This window comes from Podarcis pityusensis (genome assembly GCF_964106645.2).
Source record: "Podarcis pityusensis genome assembly, chromosome: 11".
NCBI lineage: Eukaryota > Metazoa > Chordata > Lepidosauria > Squamata > Lacertidae > Podarcis > Podarcis pityusensis.
The window spans coordinates 43,499,424-43,517,125 of record NC_138036.1 but is presented as its reverse complement, the minus strand read 5'-3'; the positions used below and the strand labels follow the sequence as shown (position 1 = coordinate 43,517,125).

At 40.6% G+C, this 17,702-nt stretch overlaps 1 protein-coding gene across 2 annotated transcripts in view; it reads right to left on the bottom strand.

Moving 5' to 3' along the window:
- Positions 1-17,702, bottom strand: part of KCNN2 (potassium calcium-activated channel subfamily N member 2) — an 87,456-nt gene that overhangs the window by 21,135 nt on the left and 48,619 nt on the right. For both annotated transcript variants that reach the window (XM_080972515.1, XM_080972514.1), the window contains one exon: positions 4,288-4,429. In XM_080972515.1, coding sequence (XP_080828641.1) covers positions 4,288-4,429 — 142 coding nt within the window. The remainder of the gene's footprint in view (positions 1-4,287; positions 4,430-17,702) is intronic.

Below are 17,702 nucleotides of genomic sequence, written 5' to 3'. Positions count from 1 at the left end.
GAGTGTCTCCACCCCCATCATTCTGCCCGGATGCTGAGGTCCAGAGCCGAGGGCCTTCTGGCAGTTCCCTCACTGCGAGAAGCAAAGCTACAGGGAACCAGGCAGAGGGCCTTCTCGGTAGTGGCGCCCGCCCTGTGGAACGCCCTCCCATCAGATGTCAAAGAGATAAACAACTACCTGACATTTAGAAAACATCTGAAGGCAGCCCTGTTTAGGGAAGTTTTTAATGTGTGACATTTTGATGTATTTTTAATCTTTGTTGGAAGCCACCCAGAGTGGCTGGGGGCTGGGGAATAATAAATCATTATATTATTATTATTATTATTATTATTATTATTATTATTATTAGCTGCCCATCTGACTGGGTTGCCTCAGCTACTCTTGGTGGCTTTAATGCTCAAGTAGGACTGCAGAAAGTACTCAAAGGAAAGGTAACAGGAAGTAAACCATATAAAGAGCATAGCGCAAGATGATCCTTATGAGCTCCGCTGAATGCCCCCAGTCAGCATGGTTTGAAGTATCTCACATTCATGGATAATTCAGAATGCTGAAGCGATCCAATCCCCAACGTTAATGCCATCTCAGAATGCCCTTTGTCTTGAGCCTATCCAGGGAACCATCATCCCCCAGTGCAGAAAATACATGACCGTATTATGTCACCCAAAATAATAACGGTGGTAAATATAAGGCTACAATATTTTCTATGGGACGTGTTTAGAAGCGGGGGTGTGCACTGACCACAAGATTTGGTTCAGCATTTTGGAAAATAGCCGGCATCAATCTGAAGTGCTTTGTACATTGGTTGGTTTGCCTCAAGGTCCATCCGAATCAGTTTCATTTCCCCCCCTTCCCTCCATTTCATTACTGGAAAAACAAAACAACCCTTTATCCCTTCTGGCAGAAGTAGATGGTATTTGCAAGCATGCTAACCCCTACAGAGTGGATAAAGTCTGCCAAATGACAAATAGATGCAGGGAAGTTCTGCCAGGTACCTTAAAAAAAAAAAAAGTTTTGATTTTTGCAGATACTTCTATGCAACCTTTTTTTTTTTTTTTGACATCTGGATTGCTAAGGCGCCCCAGGGACTCTGATTTTTTGCTACGTCATACAGTTCCTACTTTGCCTACGACAAGCCCAACATTCCTTTGAGGCACTCCATTTTGGCTCAGGATTCAAATCTCACGCACACCTCTGTTTACAATACTAGCTAACTCATAAAGTACACTAGAGACATGATACAATTGAAGAGTACAACTCCTGAGCATTTTTAAGCTTCTGGGTTTCAGATGGATATATTTCAGTATGTGTGTCACTCTCCCACTAAAAATAAATGGGACCTAAAGTGCTTATGTTTCCTTGGATCATGTGCAATATTACCATTAATACTACAGTATTTACTCATATGCTCTAGTGTAATTGCTCCATAACTTCTCTTCACAGTATTCGGTCCTCAACAGCTGTGTTCTGATACATCCCGTGTGTTAGCCCTACACCATAGAGATAGAGAAAGAAAGAGACATGGCAAAAATGTATAGGACAAGTACAAATATATGCTGGAAATGTAAACAAAAAGAAGGTACCTTTTATCATATGTGGTGGACTTGTAAGGTAATAAAAGCTTTCTGGGAGATGATATATAATGAAATGAAAAAAATGTTTAAAATAACCTTTGTTAAAAAAAACCCCAGAAGTTTTCTTATTAGGAATTATAGGTACTAACATTCCAAAGGAGCAGAAAAGACTTTTTATGTATGGAACAACAGCCGCCCAGATGTTACTAGCCCAGAGATGGAAAGAAGACAAGGTCCCTATCAGAGAGGAATGGCAAACCAAGTTGATGGACTATGCTGAAATGACAAAACTGGAAAACTCAGAAACCAAGAGGACAAAAACTTTATTTAAAAAATGGGAAAAAATTACAAGTTATTTAGGAGACCACTGTAAGTGGACTGGCAGGATTTTGATTTCACTTGTAGTGTAACAAATACCATGGACAATATGGATTGATATAAAAGTTAGTGTGTTGAAGAATATGCAGTTGTAAATCTTCTAAGTAGGACCCCATGGAAGGGGTGGAGGGAAGTCGTGAGATTCAGAGGAATCTCTGTAGATGGACATATATTTGGATTTTTATAACTTTGTACTTATAAAACAAAATAAAAATGATTTCCAAAGAGAGAGAGAGAGAGAGAGAGAAAGAGAAAGAGAAAGAGAAAGAGAAAGAGAAAGAGAAAGAGAAAGAGAAAGAGAGAGAAGGCTAGATATATTACATTCGCCACTCCTCTGTATTTGGGTGTCTTTAATCTGGACAGTTTATGACTGATTCAGACATCTTGGTTTTTTGGATGTGGGAATTACTGCAGTGTCCTCAGGATTCTACAGTAGGGCTATCACGTTATCTACCATGTCAGATCCTTCTGAGTTTTTGAATATTGCTTTTTTGATCATTTAAGGAAATTGTCAACAGGCCAGAACAAACCCTCTTCAAACAGGGGCAAGAAGTCCTGTGAAGGATTCCCAGAGGCTCCATGTAGAGAGGTGGGTACAATTTGTCACATAGAGAAATATATGTGTAGTTAAACAGAAAAGTAGCTGTAGCCACTTATTTGTATGAATCAGCTAACACTGGCAGGCTTTCCACCCACCCACCCACCCATTTGGTGACCAGCAGAAGACTAGCTTAACCAGTAGAAGAAAGTGGAGCGACACCTCAGATCACTCCAATGCCCCTCACCCAACCCAGCAGAAGGGGGTCTGGATTGCAGTCTAAGTCTTGCTCCATAAAGTAGGCCACTATATCAAATCACTATTTCAGATGGCCTTTCCTTTCCTTTATTCAGTTCTGCTATATTCGTTGAGGAAATTAGGGCCCCCAAATGGAGAGGGCATTATTCAGGATTCCCATTACACAATTTTCTGGGGTGCCCCTTCCCAGCAAAGTCAGCCCTCGGCACGGTCAGTCATATCCTAATGCTCCCTAGGCAAAACTACCATTATGTACTCCATGTGTGACAGCTCTTAAAAAGTGTTCAGAAACTCCAGCTACCGCTGGAGTATATGAAAGCATATTAAAGGCCACTTTCTTCCATATATGCCTCCATGTGCCCTCTATTCAACATCCAAGGCCTTGCTCTGGATGCCACTGCCAAAAAAAGTTCAGTAGATGTGCAGTTATAACAGAAACTTCTTGGTAGAGCAGCCAGGATTGTTGAACCCAGAGAGGTCTGCCGTTTTCAGGTTCTTCAGAAAGCCTTTATAATGTATTTTATGCATACAAATTATTTTAATTGGGATTGCAATGTTTTTCTTTTCATTTTAAATCATTGCATTATCACTGATAAAGAAAAAATCAGGATACAAATTATTTAAAAATATAACAATAGGAGAACCAAAGATAGATATAATTTTATTATTATACTTGGCTTAAAAAAAACAACCCCAATCCTTTTCTTATTACCGCATTTGCCCTTTTCACTGCCACTGCATATAACAATGAAGTATACAGTAATAATAGATGCATCCAGTGCTTTTTCCCCCTAATAAAATGTTTAGGGGTACTCTCATTTTCCTACCCATATTGAAATACTGCCTCTCAATGAGGCCAAACTTAGATTCGCAAAATTTTTAGGGGTATGTGTACCCCTGCGTCCCCCCAGAAAAAAAAAGCACTGGATGTATTAATGCAAAGATGTTAGAGGGGAAACCACTACAGCAGTTTCATAAAAGCAAGATCACTCAGTCTATTGTAAAACAAATTTAGAAACTAGTAGGTCTGACATTATAATTCACGGGAAGCAAAAAGAAGAGGCAGAAATGTGGTGATTGCCATATATGACATGAATGGTAGCTGAGATATTTGATGCTCAGAATATCAAGTTGTTTAGCTCAGTTTGTAAACATTTCCTAAGAAAAGCAGGAAGTGAATTCCCGAAGGCAGTGATCAGGAGTGTCATGCTGTAATCCTATAAATACTGGGTTGGAGCCATGTTTCATCATGCTTAGAACAGACCGCTGAAATCAATGGAATCAATTATCTCAATCGGTATACTCTAACCATGATGGGAAGTCTGGGTGCAACCTACTTACCTGGGAATAAGTCCCACAGAACTCAATAGGACACCTGTATAGACATGTACCGGTCTATGGACAGTAGTATACAAATGACCAAAGATTTAACAAACAATTTTACATTAATAATACGCGTTGTTAAACCAGTGAAGTTGTTCTGAAAACAATTCACCCAAGAAACTCACAAGAAATGTGGAAATTAAAACTAGGGGCACTCACCATTATTCCAGTAAGCAAGCAGACTCCTTTCCCACAGTATGTGTTAGGTACCATATCACCATATCCAATGGAGAGAAAAGTTATTGAAATCAACCACATTGCTCCAAGGAAGTTGCTAGTAACATCCTGTTGGTCATGATACCTGAAAAAGAAAATTATAATCTCTTTAACCACAAATTCTTCAACTGTGCTTTTCTTTTTCGGCTTTGAAAATAACTTTGGCAGCTCGTTCCTTCTCAGGAATAGCTTTGTTACTTGAAACATATGCTTAAGATGCATGTTTTGTCCCCTATGGGGCTCCCCACAAATACATACATGAAGCAGCATATACAGTACATGTATATGGGTTGTTGCTATCAACGTGGACAACACTGATCTCCTATTAGGGGAGAAAAGCACTTGGGTCTTGAGTTCAACAAATTTTTTACTTATTCTTATTCTTATCATTGTCATTATCTTCTTCATTATCTTGCTTTTCTGCTCTCCCAGACACCGAGGGCAGCTTATACGTGAGAAAATACAATAAATATTTGATTTTATTTATTTAGAAAATTTCAAAACTACTTAACATTAAAAGCTATCCAAGTAGCATACAGTTGAACAGGTGTTGGGAACAGGAGTAGGTTGAATCAGGAACTGTTCCACCCTTCACAAGCCAGTTGGACAGGTGAGTGAACCAGTCATAGGATATCAGATGATTTAAATTTACTTGCTGTAGCTGTGAAGGCAGAATTTGGAGCACTCTCTGAGTGCACTCCTGATTCGTCCTTTCCACCTTGAATTCAGTGCCTTTTGAATTGGCACCTCTTTTGGTCACTATGCAGGGCAACAGAAAAAGTCACTGAATTCAACAAGCACCAAATTGAAGAATTGACAAGAAAGGAAGGACCAGGAACATACTTACAGATAGGCAAATCTCAATTTTAGTTTCCCTTAATTTCTCATTTTTCCCTGTCTTAAGTTTAATTTTACACTCCAGTTTGCATTATTATTATTATTATTAATAATAATAATAATAATAAATTATTTATATCCCACCCTCTCCAGCCAAAGCCGGGCTCAGAACGGCTAACAACAGTAAAAATAGCACAGTTTACATAAAATCACAGTCAATTAATTGTAATACATTCTAAAATCAGTTCAGAATCAAATTAATGGCAACCATTGGGCTAGAGTTCTATGAAGATTACGGAAGGAGAGAGGGGGTCAGACTGTGCCTTGGCCAAAGGCCTGGTGGAACAGCTCTGTCTTGCAGGCCCTGCAGAAAGATGTCAAGTCCCGCAGCGCCCTAGTCTCTTGTGACAGAGCGTTCCACCAGATCAGGGCCACGGCCGAAAAAGCCCTAGCTCTGGCTGAGGCCAGCCTAACCACCCTGTGGCCTGGGATCTCCAAGATGTTTTTATTTGAAGACCGTAAGGTCCTCTGTGGGACAAACCAGGAGAGGCGGTCCCGTAGGTACGAGGGTCCTAGGCCGTCGTATAGGGCTTTAAAGGTTAAAACCAGCACCTTAAACCTGATCCTGTACTCCATTCATCAGCTCTCTAATGCGAATTTCTCTTAATATAGACATTTGTGTTTGCAGTTTTCTTAATATACTCTTGGTTGCAAAGCAATTTCCCCTAATACATTTTGCATGTCGCTTTTACAAATGTATGCATTTTAATACACAGTTCACCCTAGCAGTAAATGCATTTTTTAATACTCATTAGTTCTCTGGACAATTCAACTGCAAAATCAGAAGTGTGGATTTTGAAGAATGGCTGTGTTTTGGTTCTTATATTGTTTTGGAAACTGCAAATTAGATAGATTCGCCTTTAAATGTGAATTGGATCAAATCTATTCCCCAGCCCTACTTATATAGTGCACCCCCAGTTCTTCCTTTGGAATGTGGCACCATGGCTTCCCAAGTCCAGCACCTGATGCCAAATGATGACATGGGATGGCCAAATGGGATTGTTTTTCTCAAAACTATCTCATAGGCCAAATGGAGAGGCCTAGCGGGTCTAATTAGGCCTGGAGGTTCCCCACTACTGAACTAAAACATAATGTAACAACATAATATGAAACCACTATACATAAGAACACAACAGAAAATAAATACAGAAAACAGCAAAATACAGTAAAGGTAGAGAATCCCTGGACAGTTAAGTCCAGTAAAATTTGACTATCAGGTATAGCACTCGTCTTGCTTCAGGCCAAGGAAGCAGGCGTTTGTCTGCAGACAGCTTTCTGGATCATGTGGCCAGCATAACTAAACCGATTCTGGTAAAACAGGGCACTGTGACGAGTGCCAGAGAGCACGGAAATGCCATATACCTTTCCACCACAGTGGTACCTATTTATCTACTGGTATGTTTTCGAACTGCAAGGTTGGCAAGAGCTGGGACAGAGCAACGGGACCTCACCCCTTCGTGTGGACTCGAACTGCCAACCTTCTGATTGGCAAGTCCAAGAGGCTCAGTGGTTTAGACCACAGCGCCACCCGCTTCCTAGTGAAATACAACAGAGAAAAGCTGAAATACTTCTGAAATTACATTGAATTCCACCTGACACACTTTCAGGAGGCACCTAAAACAGATTACCTTGAGACTTGCAGAGGGAAAGGTATTCTAGATTACAGGGCCACCCACAGAAAACGCCTCTTTCTGGGTCATTGCCCCATACCAATCTGATGGGCGCAGTGCCATAATAATAAATCCTAACATATCCAAAACACAGATCTATCAGAATCACAATAAGCCACCAATTAAATCCAAGTTAAAAGCATAAAAGCTCGGGAATTAAAAGAAAACAAGCTGTAGAAGACAAAGTTCAGATAGGTTAGGGGAATTAAAGAAGAATATATGCACATACTGTAGCAATTACTGGTATTACCAGTTCAGACATTGCTAATCACAACAATACTTAGCAGTGCTATGCTATATTTTAACAGCAGAATTAACCGAAGCAGTTTCACAGGTTTCGCTTGAGAGAAGAATCTTAATTATCAATGTCCTTCAGATGACTTTCCCACCATGTATGTATCCCTATTTAGTAACACTGCTCTGTGGTGCTGATCAAACGTTTTCTCAGTTTTTAGCTGTAAGGCAAGGCAATACCAGAAAAAAATCCAGTGTGAATGATATTATACAGCTGCGATTTAACAGAACTTAATTTACTGTATTAGTAGTCTCATTTTTCTTCGGCAAAGCCATTAGGTTCATAATAAACAATTCTAAAGCCACGGACTTGCAAGCAATACCCCTGGTGTCATGAAAAGAATCCCTTAAGGACTGATGCAACAGACATCATGATCTTATAATCACCGATTCAACAGTGCACAGACTGACTCGCAGCAATGTAGCTGTTTCTGCATCATGGGAAAATTAAGTGTAGAGCAGGTCAATCTTGTTGTGCAATTTGCTGAGCAACCTCAGTTTGGAATGTGCAATAAAAAAATATAAGATACATGAGCAAAAAAAGCCTCTGTAGTAGGTGGTCTTCAGAAATAATTTTCCTGTAGTCCTATACTGTTTCATTCATTCATTTGTTTTACTTGCAAGCCACTTTTCCACACACAAAAAATCATTCTCAAAGTAGCTTACAAGCAAGAAAACAATACATTCCTAAACCAAACACTGCAAAAATAATTTAATAATAACACAGCAAAACAACACAATAGCAAACATAACAACATGCAAATAACAAACAATTCAGAACTATAAAAATAAAAAGATTATATATACAGCATCCAGTAACAAAATAACAGAGGAGTTTTACAGTTTCACCTTGGTCCTACCGAAAACCTCACAATTCCTTTCATAATACTTTTGAATCACAACCAACTATATGCTAGGCAGTCCAGCTTCCAAGTTCTTTCAAATTGGAGCCTCAAGTGACCCTAGCAAATACATTATGGGATGACCTACAATGGTTTTCTGGACCCAAGGGCATTCTGTCAAAAAGCTGGCCATCCTTTTTTTTCCAGTCATTTTCTCTGGATTCTAGAAATGATGGTACAGCATCACATAGCATCTTTTCTCAGAGTTCTTTGAAGCTCACGTTTCCAAGCACAACAACCAAGCTGCTATCAAGTAGGGATTGTGGGGGGATTGAGTTTAGTTCACATTCAATGGTGAACTTAACTTTCTGGAACAATATGAGATCAAAACACACAGCCACCCTTCAAAATTTGCACTTAACTGAATTTTGCAATGCAGTTTCCCAACCAATGTTTACAAAAATGCAAAACTGTGTATGTTAGCCACAACTGCATACCAAAGGAGACATGCTTAAATAATTTTATGAGGATTTTTTAAAAAATCTACCTATTATTGCAGAAATGTGGAGAACTAAATTTTAGATTGGAAAAATGAGAAACTGCGAGAACCAAAATTAACAGATCTTTCCATCCCTACTGTTGGACATGTCAAAGCTCCAGGTGGGATTTTAGATTGTGAATCAAAAAGAAATGTTTGGACAACCTTGTACATTGCTGTAAATAAAGAGGGGAAATAACCCTGTCTCAAAGTCATTCAACTTTCTTTCACTTGCACCACCTAAAGTGTTTTGGTGGAAGAAGTGAACAGGATAGAATATTAATTTGGGAATATAAATTAATTTCAGAGGAATTTATTTAGAGGGATGGGGTAATGAAGAATGGGGGGGTAAATTAGTTGAAGGGGCATTTATTTGGAGTGGAATCTGGATGGAAAATCAACTGGAGGTAAATTAACTAAAGATGAATTGAAGGTGTGTGCTGGGCAAGTTTATCAATTTGGGATGGGGTGCAAATAAATCAACATATTTTGAGGCGTGCGCCAGATGGATACTTGAAGTAAATTTATTGAAGGAGTAACTGTAGATCAGAAATTAATTAGTTTACTTTCTGTGAAAGGGGTGTTCTGCTGCAGCAGAGAAACGTGGGATCGAACAAATAGTTTGATGTTGTGGGTTCAGATCCCACCACTGTCTTGTACCCAGTTTCTTGGTCAAGTTATTTATCTCTCACCCTATCTTCTTGACACACACACACTACTTAATTTTGCTTTCAACCACTCTGTTACCATCTTTGGTGATGGACAATATACAAATCTCTTAATAATAATAATAATAATAATAATAATAATAATAATAAAAACAAATGTGACATGAACTGTAATCTGCCCACTTCCTCAAGCTTTCTGCTCAGTATGTAGGTGATTTGCTGCTTTTCAAATGTAGCACAGCTGTAGTCTTGATTACATTGATCTATGGAGCTTGGTATCATGTGGGATGATGGTATTGTTTAATACAGTGGAATATCTAAAACATATGCAACAGCTGTGTATAGTCCACCTCCTGACCCACCAGCTCCACTGGCTGGTGTTTGACCAGCTGGGTACCAGCTCCTGACCTGTCAGGCTCTCCCTCTTCACTGCCAGCTTTCCTGTAGGTATAGCTTGGCAGAGTGGGCAGATCTTGTAGCATGCCAACAATATTCTTTGGACTTCTACTGTTTGGCTTATTGCCATACCTAAAGCGAAAAATGCTAAACCTCACTATTTGGACTTTATGTTGGCTACATTCATCTGTTGTTGTAGCTTATCCCTTTTGGTTTATTGGCACACATGAAGTGAAAAGTTTTACCTTCGCACTGGATGATAGAGAGAAAGATTTTTGCAAAAGAGAAATGTCAGCGTTCTGAAGACAAAGACATAGCAAAGCACTGGAAAGAAAACCAACCATATGAAATGCTTCTCCTAGGGATTTAAATTCCTATGTACGTATTTTGCATGCATATTACTATAGCTGCATGAACAGACTTCCGTCTCCTGCCCTGAAAAATTCTTGAGAATTCACATTATCTAAGCTTAAGTTAGGGTGCACTGTGCATCTTTTGAATAAAGAGGAAGGCTACTGACTCGAAAACGGAGAAGAGGAAAATGGAGACATTGCATCTTTCATCATTGCTAGCTTTATGCAAATGCAAACACAGATGAGACAACAGGTTTCATTCAAAGTGCCTACTGTTAAGCTTTAATAGTTAATGAAATGTTATGACAGCTGCAGAGACAGGCTTGGCTTTTATATCCTCTACTGGATCTTCAGAAACACAACACAAAGGCAGGTGTCTGTGTGTGTGAGTGAAATTTACAACAGGAAACACCTTAAAGCAAGTTAGGGGCCTGCAGTTGGTAGATCAGCAAGTAATGTCAATGTGGGTCATGCAACAGAGATGAGGAGTTAGCAAAATATGACTCACTTGTAGTGATTTGTTCTGCTGCAAATCCTCCCAATTAGCAGCACAAAAACATAGAATCATAGAAATGTAAAGCTGGAGGCGACCAAAGGGATCACCTAGTCCAAGCCCCTGAAATGCAGAAATCTTTTTGCCCAACACAGGGCTTGAACCCACAACCCTGAGATTAAGAGTCTCATGCTCCACCGACTGAACTATGTGGGTAGACCTTGTACCATATCTGGTAAACACATACATATTGGGTTTGAATACTACTACATCACAACAGGTGGGAATTCAAGGGCAAAGGACAGCTCAAATAAACAAGCACTTCAAATATATTTTACACAGGAGAAAAACCACACAGTGAATAAAAAGAAGCTTTTAGAAAGAAACTCATGTAACATTGTACTTAACTCCACTCAGGGATACTGATTGCATTAAATAATAGTGTGGAACCTCTAACCCACAGGCAAGCCATGGCTACCTAGCCCACACTTGACATATGATGTCGAATGTCAAGCAGGTAAAAACATGGGTCAGTGGAAAGCTGGATCTACAGGCATCACCAATCAGCAGACTGGCAGCAACTGCAGAGTACAATGCCTTTGTAAGCACCATCAATCAGCTGATTGTTGGCACTTGCAAAGCCTTGTTCCTTTGCCCAGGCAGTTTGAACCACGTAGGCAAAGGAAAATGGATTACTTGACAACATTGTGACATCAGGTGATTTTCAAGTGGGAAGCCCCACTCATCTACCAAACATGGCTCATGGGGGAATTAAGGAACCAGCATACTGGATTATTCAAATTCCCCATCCCTGCATTAAACTATGTGTGACAATGTTTTCGATTTGTGGCAGTCATCTGACAAAATAAGTTAATTAAAGAAGCAAAATACATTGTTTGAAGCGTGGCAGATGAGCATAAAATAGTTATATGATCTAAGGATGCATATACAGTGGTACCTTGAGTTACAAACGCTTCAGGTTACAAACTCCGCTAACCCGGAAGAGTTACCTCGAGTTGAGAACTTTGCTCCAGGGTGAGAATGGAAATCGTGTGCTGGAAGCGCAGCGGCAGCAAGAGGCCCCATTAGTGAAAGCATGCCTCTAGTTAAGAACAGTTTCAGGTTAACAAAGGACCTCCAGAACGAATTAAGTTCGTAACTAGAGGTACCACTGTACTGTACACTATACATTTAAAGCGCATTGCCTCCCCCGCAAAGAATCCTGGGAGATGTAATTTGTTAAGGGTGCGGGGATTTGTAGCTCTACGTGGGGTAAACTGTAGTTCCCAGGATTCCTTAGGAGAAGCAATGTACTTTAAATACAATGTATGTACACAGTATTAATTAACAATGTTTTGCATTTTAAAAGCTGAGCAGATTAACTCTTAACTAATGATGTTTTTTGTGAAAATTTTCCATTTTGTAACCTATTACCTATATTTTTAGAGGCTGGATTAGTACAGCTGGACTAAATAAACTAACCATTTGTTAAGTCTAGTCTACTCTCCATTATGTTTGAAAGAAAGTACCAAATTACTGGCAGCTGACAATTCTGGAATAAATTTGTCCAAAAATCACCACGCACACTGCCCAAACCTCGTTCACAACCTGCAGGAAGACATCAACCACCAATTTGTGCTTGTGTTTCCCAGACACATTTGTTTGGCTGTTGATGAAGACAGATGACTCAGCCAGATAATTCTCAACTTTACAACGGAGCATTATATAATTTGTGGAATCTAACACTAGCACTTTTGCATTGCCACATCTCTTATCAGGAAAGTATTCTGGAATGATACAACATGGCATTCAAAACTGTAAGAATGAAAAGCAGAAATATCCATCTACCAATGATACACTTTAATAGGATTTGAACTTTGCAATAGCCCAATCCTTCAAAGAGAAGTTTGAGGAGAAACTTCTGCTGGACTCTTCAAGCAAACAGGCACTGAGTTTTCCAAGAAGGTGAAAGTACAATGTGCACTGGCAGCAGATTATATTCTGGAGGAACTGTTCATGTTAAGCATGAATATGAGCAGGCCTAAAAGCTATTCACTAGTAACTGAAATGTTCCTGCTCCTTTTCACACTATGCCGCTGACTTTGGCAGGGAAAGGATCACTCATAAAAGTTGTTATTTATATTTTTTAAGGCAATAGTCCAGATTCCTTGACTATCCTAGGTCCATAGTACAAATTGTAATTGTGGAGTCCTCCTTTCCCTTAATATGGCTCAAATGCACATTATGACTCCCAACTTTATTACTTTTTTGCTTGCAATTGTGTCTGCCGTGAGTGATACATCCCACTTTAATGGTTACAATAGCTGCCTGTTATCTGATCACAATTGCTACCCATCATTCCTCCTTGACAGCTGTTTCACATTCATCTTAATGCCAACAAGTAAAAAAAAGAATTAAACTTTGCTTCTCAGCTTATCTGCTGCTTCATGCGGAGCTGCCTGCCTCAGTTTAGCCTGATCAACACTGATAATCTCATGAATACAGTTTGTGATCCAGCACTTTGCTTTCTTAAAAGGTAAAGGGTAAAGGGACCCTTGACCATTAGGTCCAGTTGCGGACGACTCTGGGGTTGCGGCGCTCATCTCGCTTTATTGGCCAAGGGAGCCGGCATACAGCTTCCGGGTCATGTGGCCAGCATGACTAAGCTGCTTCTGGAGAACCAGAGCAGCGCACGGAAACGCCATTTACCTTCCCGCTGGAGCAGTACCTATTTATCTACTTGCACTTTGATGTGCTTTCGAACTGCTAGGTTGGCAGGAGCAGGGACCGAGCAACGGGAGCTCACCCCATCGCGGGGATTCGAAACGCCAACCTTCTGATCGGCAAGCCCTAGGCTCTGTGGTTTAACCCATAATGCTACCCATGTCCCTTGCTTTCTTAAAACAATGAAACAAAAATTACTGAGAAGATTAATAGACAGAAAGTAAATGTTGCTGGGGGACGGCGGACTTCCAGATACCCCCCCCAAAAAAATAATCCTGCAAAACAATACTGATCTGAGCAAAGCAGAGACCTGTTAAACGTTATACAGCTAGACTAATTATAGCGAAAACGGTACAGCCCACTAAATCTGAAACTTGTCAATTTGACACTGAGTGGAGTAACTAGCTATCAGACGTCCCCCAAAATAATAAATCTTCTGTCTTTTCATCACTCGTTTAAATAATAGGTGGTTGGAGAGTGGTTTCTTTCTTTCTTTCTTTTTCTCCGCAATACACTGCAGGATTTATACATATATTCTTCTTTTAATTCATTTACTGGCAGGTGATCTTAGTACAGGGAAGAGGAGCTGTGTGACCGTTCCAGTCCTACCAACCAGATGTCAAATGAGATGCAGGTACTCAACATGATGGGGAGCAGGGGTGAGATTGTGCAAATCTTGTGTTTGCAGGATTGGACATGCACCCAGAGCGCCTGCATCCCATGTGACGTTATATGCCTGGTAGGGGGAAGCAAGGGCACCTGCTACTTTCCCATGCAAAGACTCTTGTCAGCCCCAGTATGAGTATGTAGTGAGCCTCAGTCACATGGACATGAAGGAAAAGCAAAACATCAGCAAGGATGCTAAAGAACAGGTCCAAAATATATGATATTTCTATGTAAACAGAGAACCCGAAATGGGATGCTAACAAGCACGTTGTGCAGGATGTCATTTAGGGATTGAACTGGGTACTTTCTTCAACTTCTACCCGTCAGGAAAAATGTGTTGAAACATTAGTCGTAAGTACTAATTGTGGTTTTATGTGCCGCACGCTAGAAGATTAGCAGTGGCACTCCATAACCTGCTTTGTTCCCATGTCATACTCTTCAGATAGCCCGTTCAGTCCAAGTAAGGATCAAAAGGAGCTGCTGTGATTGGAAAAGTTGTATGAATGAAGCTCAGCACAGCAAGAATCACTTTCAGTAACCTTTGATAAGATAAAGAAAGATAGCAATTAAAATACTGCTACAGTTATTACAGTGGTATCTCTGGTTACGAACTTAATTCGTTCTGGAGGTCGGTTCTTAAGCTGAAACCATTCTTATCCTGAGGCGTGCTTTCGCTAATGGGGCCTCCTGCTGTGTGCACCTCTGATGCGCGATTTCCGTTCGCATCCTGGGACAAAGTTTACAACCAGGAGCAGCTACTTCCGGGTTAGCGGAGCTCGTAACCTGAAGCATTCGTAACCAGGAGCGTTTGTAACCAGAGGTACCACAGCATTAAAGGTAAAGGTAAAGGGACCCCTGACCATTAGGTCCAGTTGCGGACGACTCTGGGGTTGCGGCGTTGATCTCGCTTTACTCACTGAGGGAGCCGGCATACAGCTTCCGGGTCATGTGGCCAGCATGACTAAGCTGCTTCTGGTGAACCAGAGCAGTGCACGGAAACACCGTTTACCTTCCTGTCGGAGTGGTACCTATTTATCTACTGTATTTTTCTCTCTATAAGACACAGTTTCTCACTCCTAAAAAATAAGGGGAAATGTGTGTGCATCTGGCTTCTAGGATTCAGAATATTTTTTTTCTTGTTTTCCTCCTCCAAAAACTAGGTGTGTCTTATGGTCTGGTGCGTCTTATAGAGCGAAAAATATGGTACTTGCACTTTCGAACTGCTAGGTTGGCAGGAGCTGGGACCGAACAACAGAAGCTCACCCCGTCTCAGGGATTTGAACCACTGTATTAGCCTTCTGCATTTGATCAAGAGAGCTCCATTCCCTGAAAACCTGTTAAGGGTCACACAACTTTGTTGTTGTGGCTGCAGAAAGGTGACCTAGCCCCTGCTTTTAGAAGTTGCTGAAGTTGCCGAACAAACACAGAGTGAGTGGTCCACTATAGATGTTCACACAAAAGTCATATTGCTGGTCCCACCTAGAGAGCAAGTGAGTTAAGCACTGATGTCTGCAGCATGGAAATCTATGCATGCAGACCTCTGTGTGAGTAGCTTTCCTCCTGTTTTGGAATTATAGAACATAAATTACACCCTGCAATGCAGGAATCACAACGGCAACATCCCTGACCACCCAACCTCTGCTTAAAAACCTCTAATGAAGGAGAGTCCAACACCTTCGGGGGATTCCGCTCCACTGTTGAATACCTCTTATTGTCACAAAGTTCTTCCTAATGTTTAGGCAGAATCTCCTTTCTTGTATCTTGAATCCATTGCTACAGGTCCTGCCCTATGGAGAAAACTAGCTTCTTCCATCTTCATGACCTTTAAAGCCCTTTATGGGCTAGGATCCTCATACCTATGGGACCACCTCTCCTGGTATGTCCCACAGAGGACCTTACGGTCTTCAAACAAAAACATCTTGGAGGTCCCAGGCCACAGAGAGGTTAGGCTGGCCTCAACCAGAGCCAGGGCTTTTTCGGCTGTGGCTCCGATCTGGTGGAACGCTCTGTCACAAGAGACTAGGGCCCTGCGGGACTTGACATCTTTCCGCAGGGCCTGCAAGACAGAGCTGTTCCACCAGGCCTTTGGCCAATGCACAGTCTGACCCCCTCTCTCCTTCTGTAATCTTCACAGAACTCTAGCCCAATGCTTGCCATTAATTTGATTTGAATTAATTTTATAATGAAATGATTTTAGAATGTTGTATTATTTTATTGTTGTTAGCCGCCCTGAGCCCGGCTTCAGCTGGGGAGGGCGGGATATAAATAAAATTTATTATTATTATTATTATTATTATTATTATTAGTCTGCCTTGGTTTTCCTATCCACAATTTCAACAACCCACAGTTCTCTGTCATCAAGAACTGTGGCTTGTTTAACATCAGAAATGAAGGTTTCCAATTTCTTCCTTGTGGATGTGAAAGGAGAGGAGAGGATGCATATGAGCCTCAGGGTTTCCATGTCTCATTCATGTAGCAGAAAATCATGGTTTCTCATTACATCTGAACTGGATCAGTGCTTGGTAAACATTATAGTCTGTAAACAAGTGAAATCATTCCCCCCTGAATTCTAATATCCATAAAAATCCAGAACCTCAAGTTTCCTTCACTGTCTGAAGGAACTCGCTATAACCAACACCCTGCACTGTTATCTGATGCCAGTCTGATGGTGTCCTAATTTCAATGAGAGGAAAAGGAGAGGGCATTGCTTCAAGATAGAAATCCTAAAATAGGTGGAGGGTTAAAGCAAGAACTGGGAGCACTTGTGCCCTCCAGGTGTTGTGGATTATAACTCCCCTTATTCTTGGCCATTGGCCATGGTGGTTGGGGTTGATGGGAAATGGAGTCCCAACATCTGGAGGGCCACATTTATGTGCCTTTCTTCATTTATGTGCCAAATACAGGACACATTTCTTTAAGCTTTTGGACCTGGACACCATTTAAGAATGATCTAATTGCTTATCTTATTCAGAAACTAGTCAATTAGCAAATGAAATTTGCAATTTCTAGCCCTGATTGTTTGCTACTCAGTTGCAGCCGTCATGAAAAGTTGTTTTCACACTGACACCACTAAATCAACAATTCCAGAAGGAACCCCAGATATTCCTGGTTGGGTAAATGAGAGCTTTAAAATCATCCTGGTTCATATCACATTGTTAGCATGTCAAGATATTTAAAATGATAATTTTTGCCAGTATATTTGCTCCTTCGATAATTCGGAATATAAACAGTAGTGTATAGACATAAACAAAGCATTTAGAGGTAACTGACTTGATGAAAGCATCCCAAATCCAGTATGTCACTTGCTGCAGAACATAAGCCGTCATCTGTTTCAGCGATGCCTGATAAATCATTCATCACATTTCTACAGGAGACTTATTTACTTCCCTGATGTACACAGTGTAACACCTCTTGGTGCTTCACTCATTCTTCAATGACAGTCACTGAGTCATTACGTATATTGGAAAAAAGACCATGAATCCAGCGGCAAAGAGGAAAGCATCCCATATATTTTATTTTATGGATGCTCAGTTTAAGACAATATACTGAGGGAATGAGGATGAAAGGGGAGAACCCAAAGCTTTAATTCAGTTCTGAGTAAATGTTGAGGAACACTTAAAAGAAGTCTCATGAGAGGGAAGCAAGCGTGTTTTATGTTAACTGAACATAAAACAAAAAGCTTTCCGAACAAAGATTTGTTTATTTTTAAGTACAGTGGTACCTTGGGTTAAGTACTAAATTCGTTCCAGAGGTCCGTTCTTAATCTGAAACTGTTCTCAACCTGAAGCACCACTTTAGCTAATGGGGCCTCCTGCTG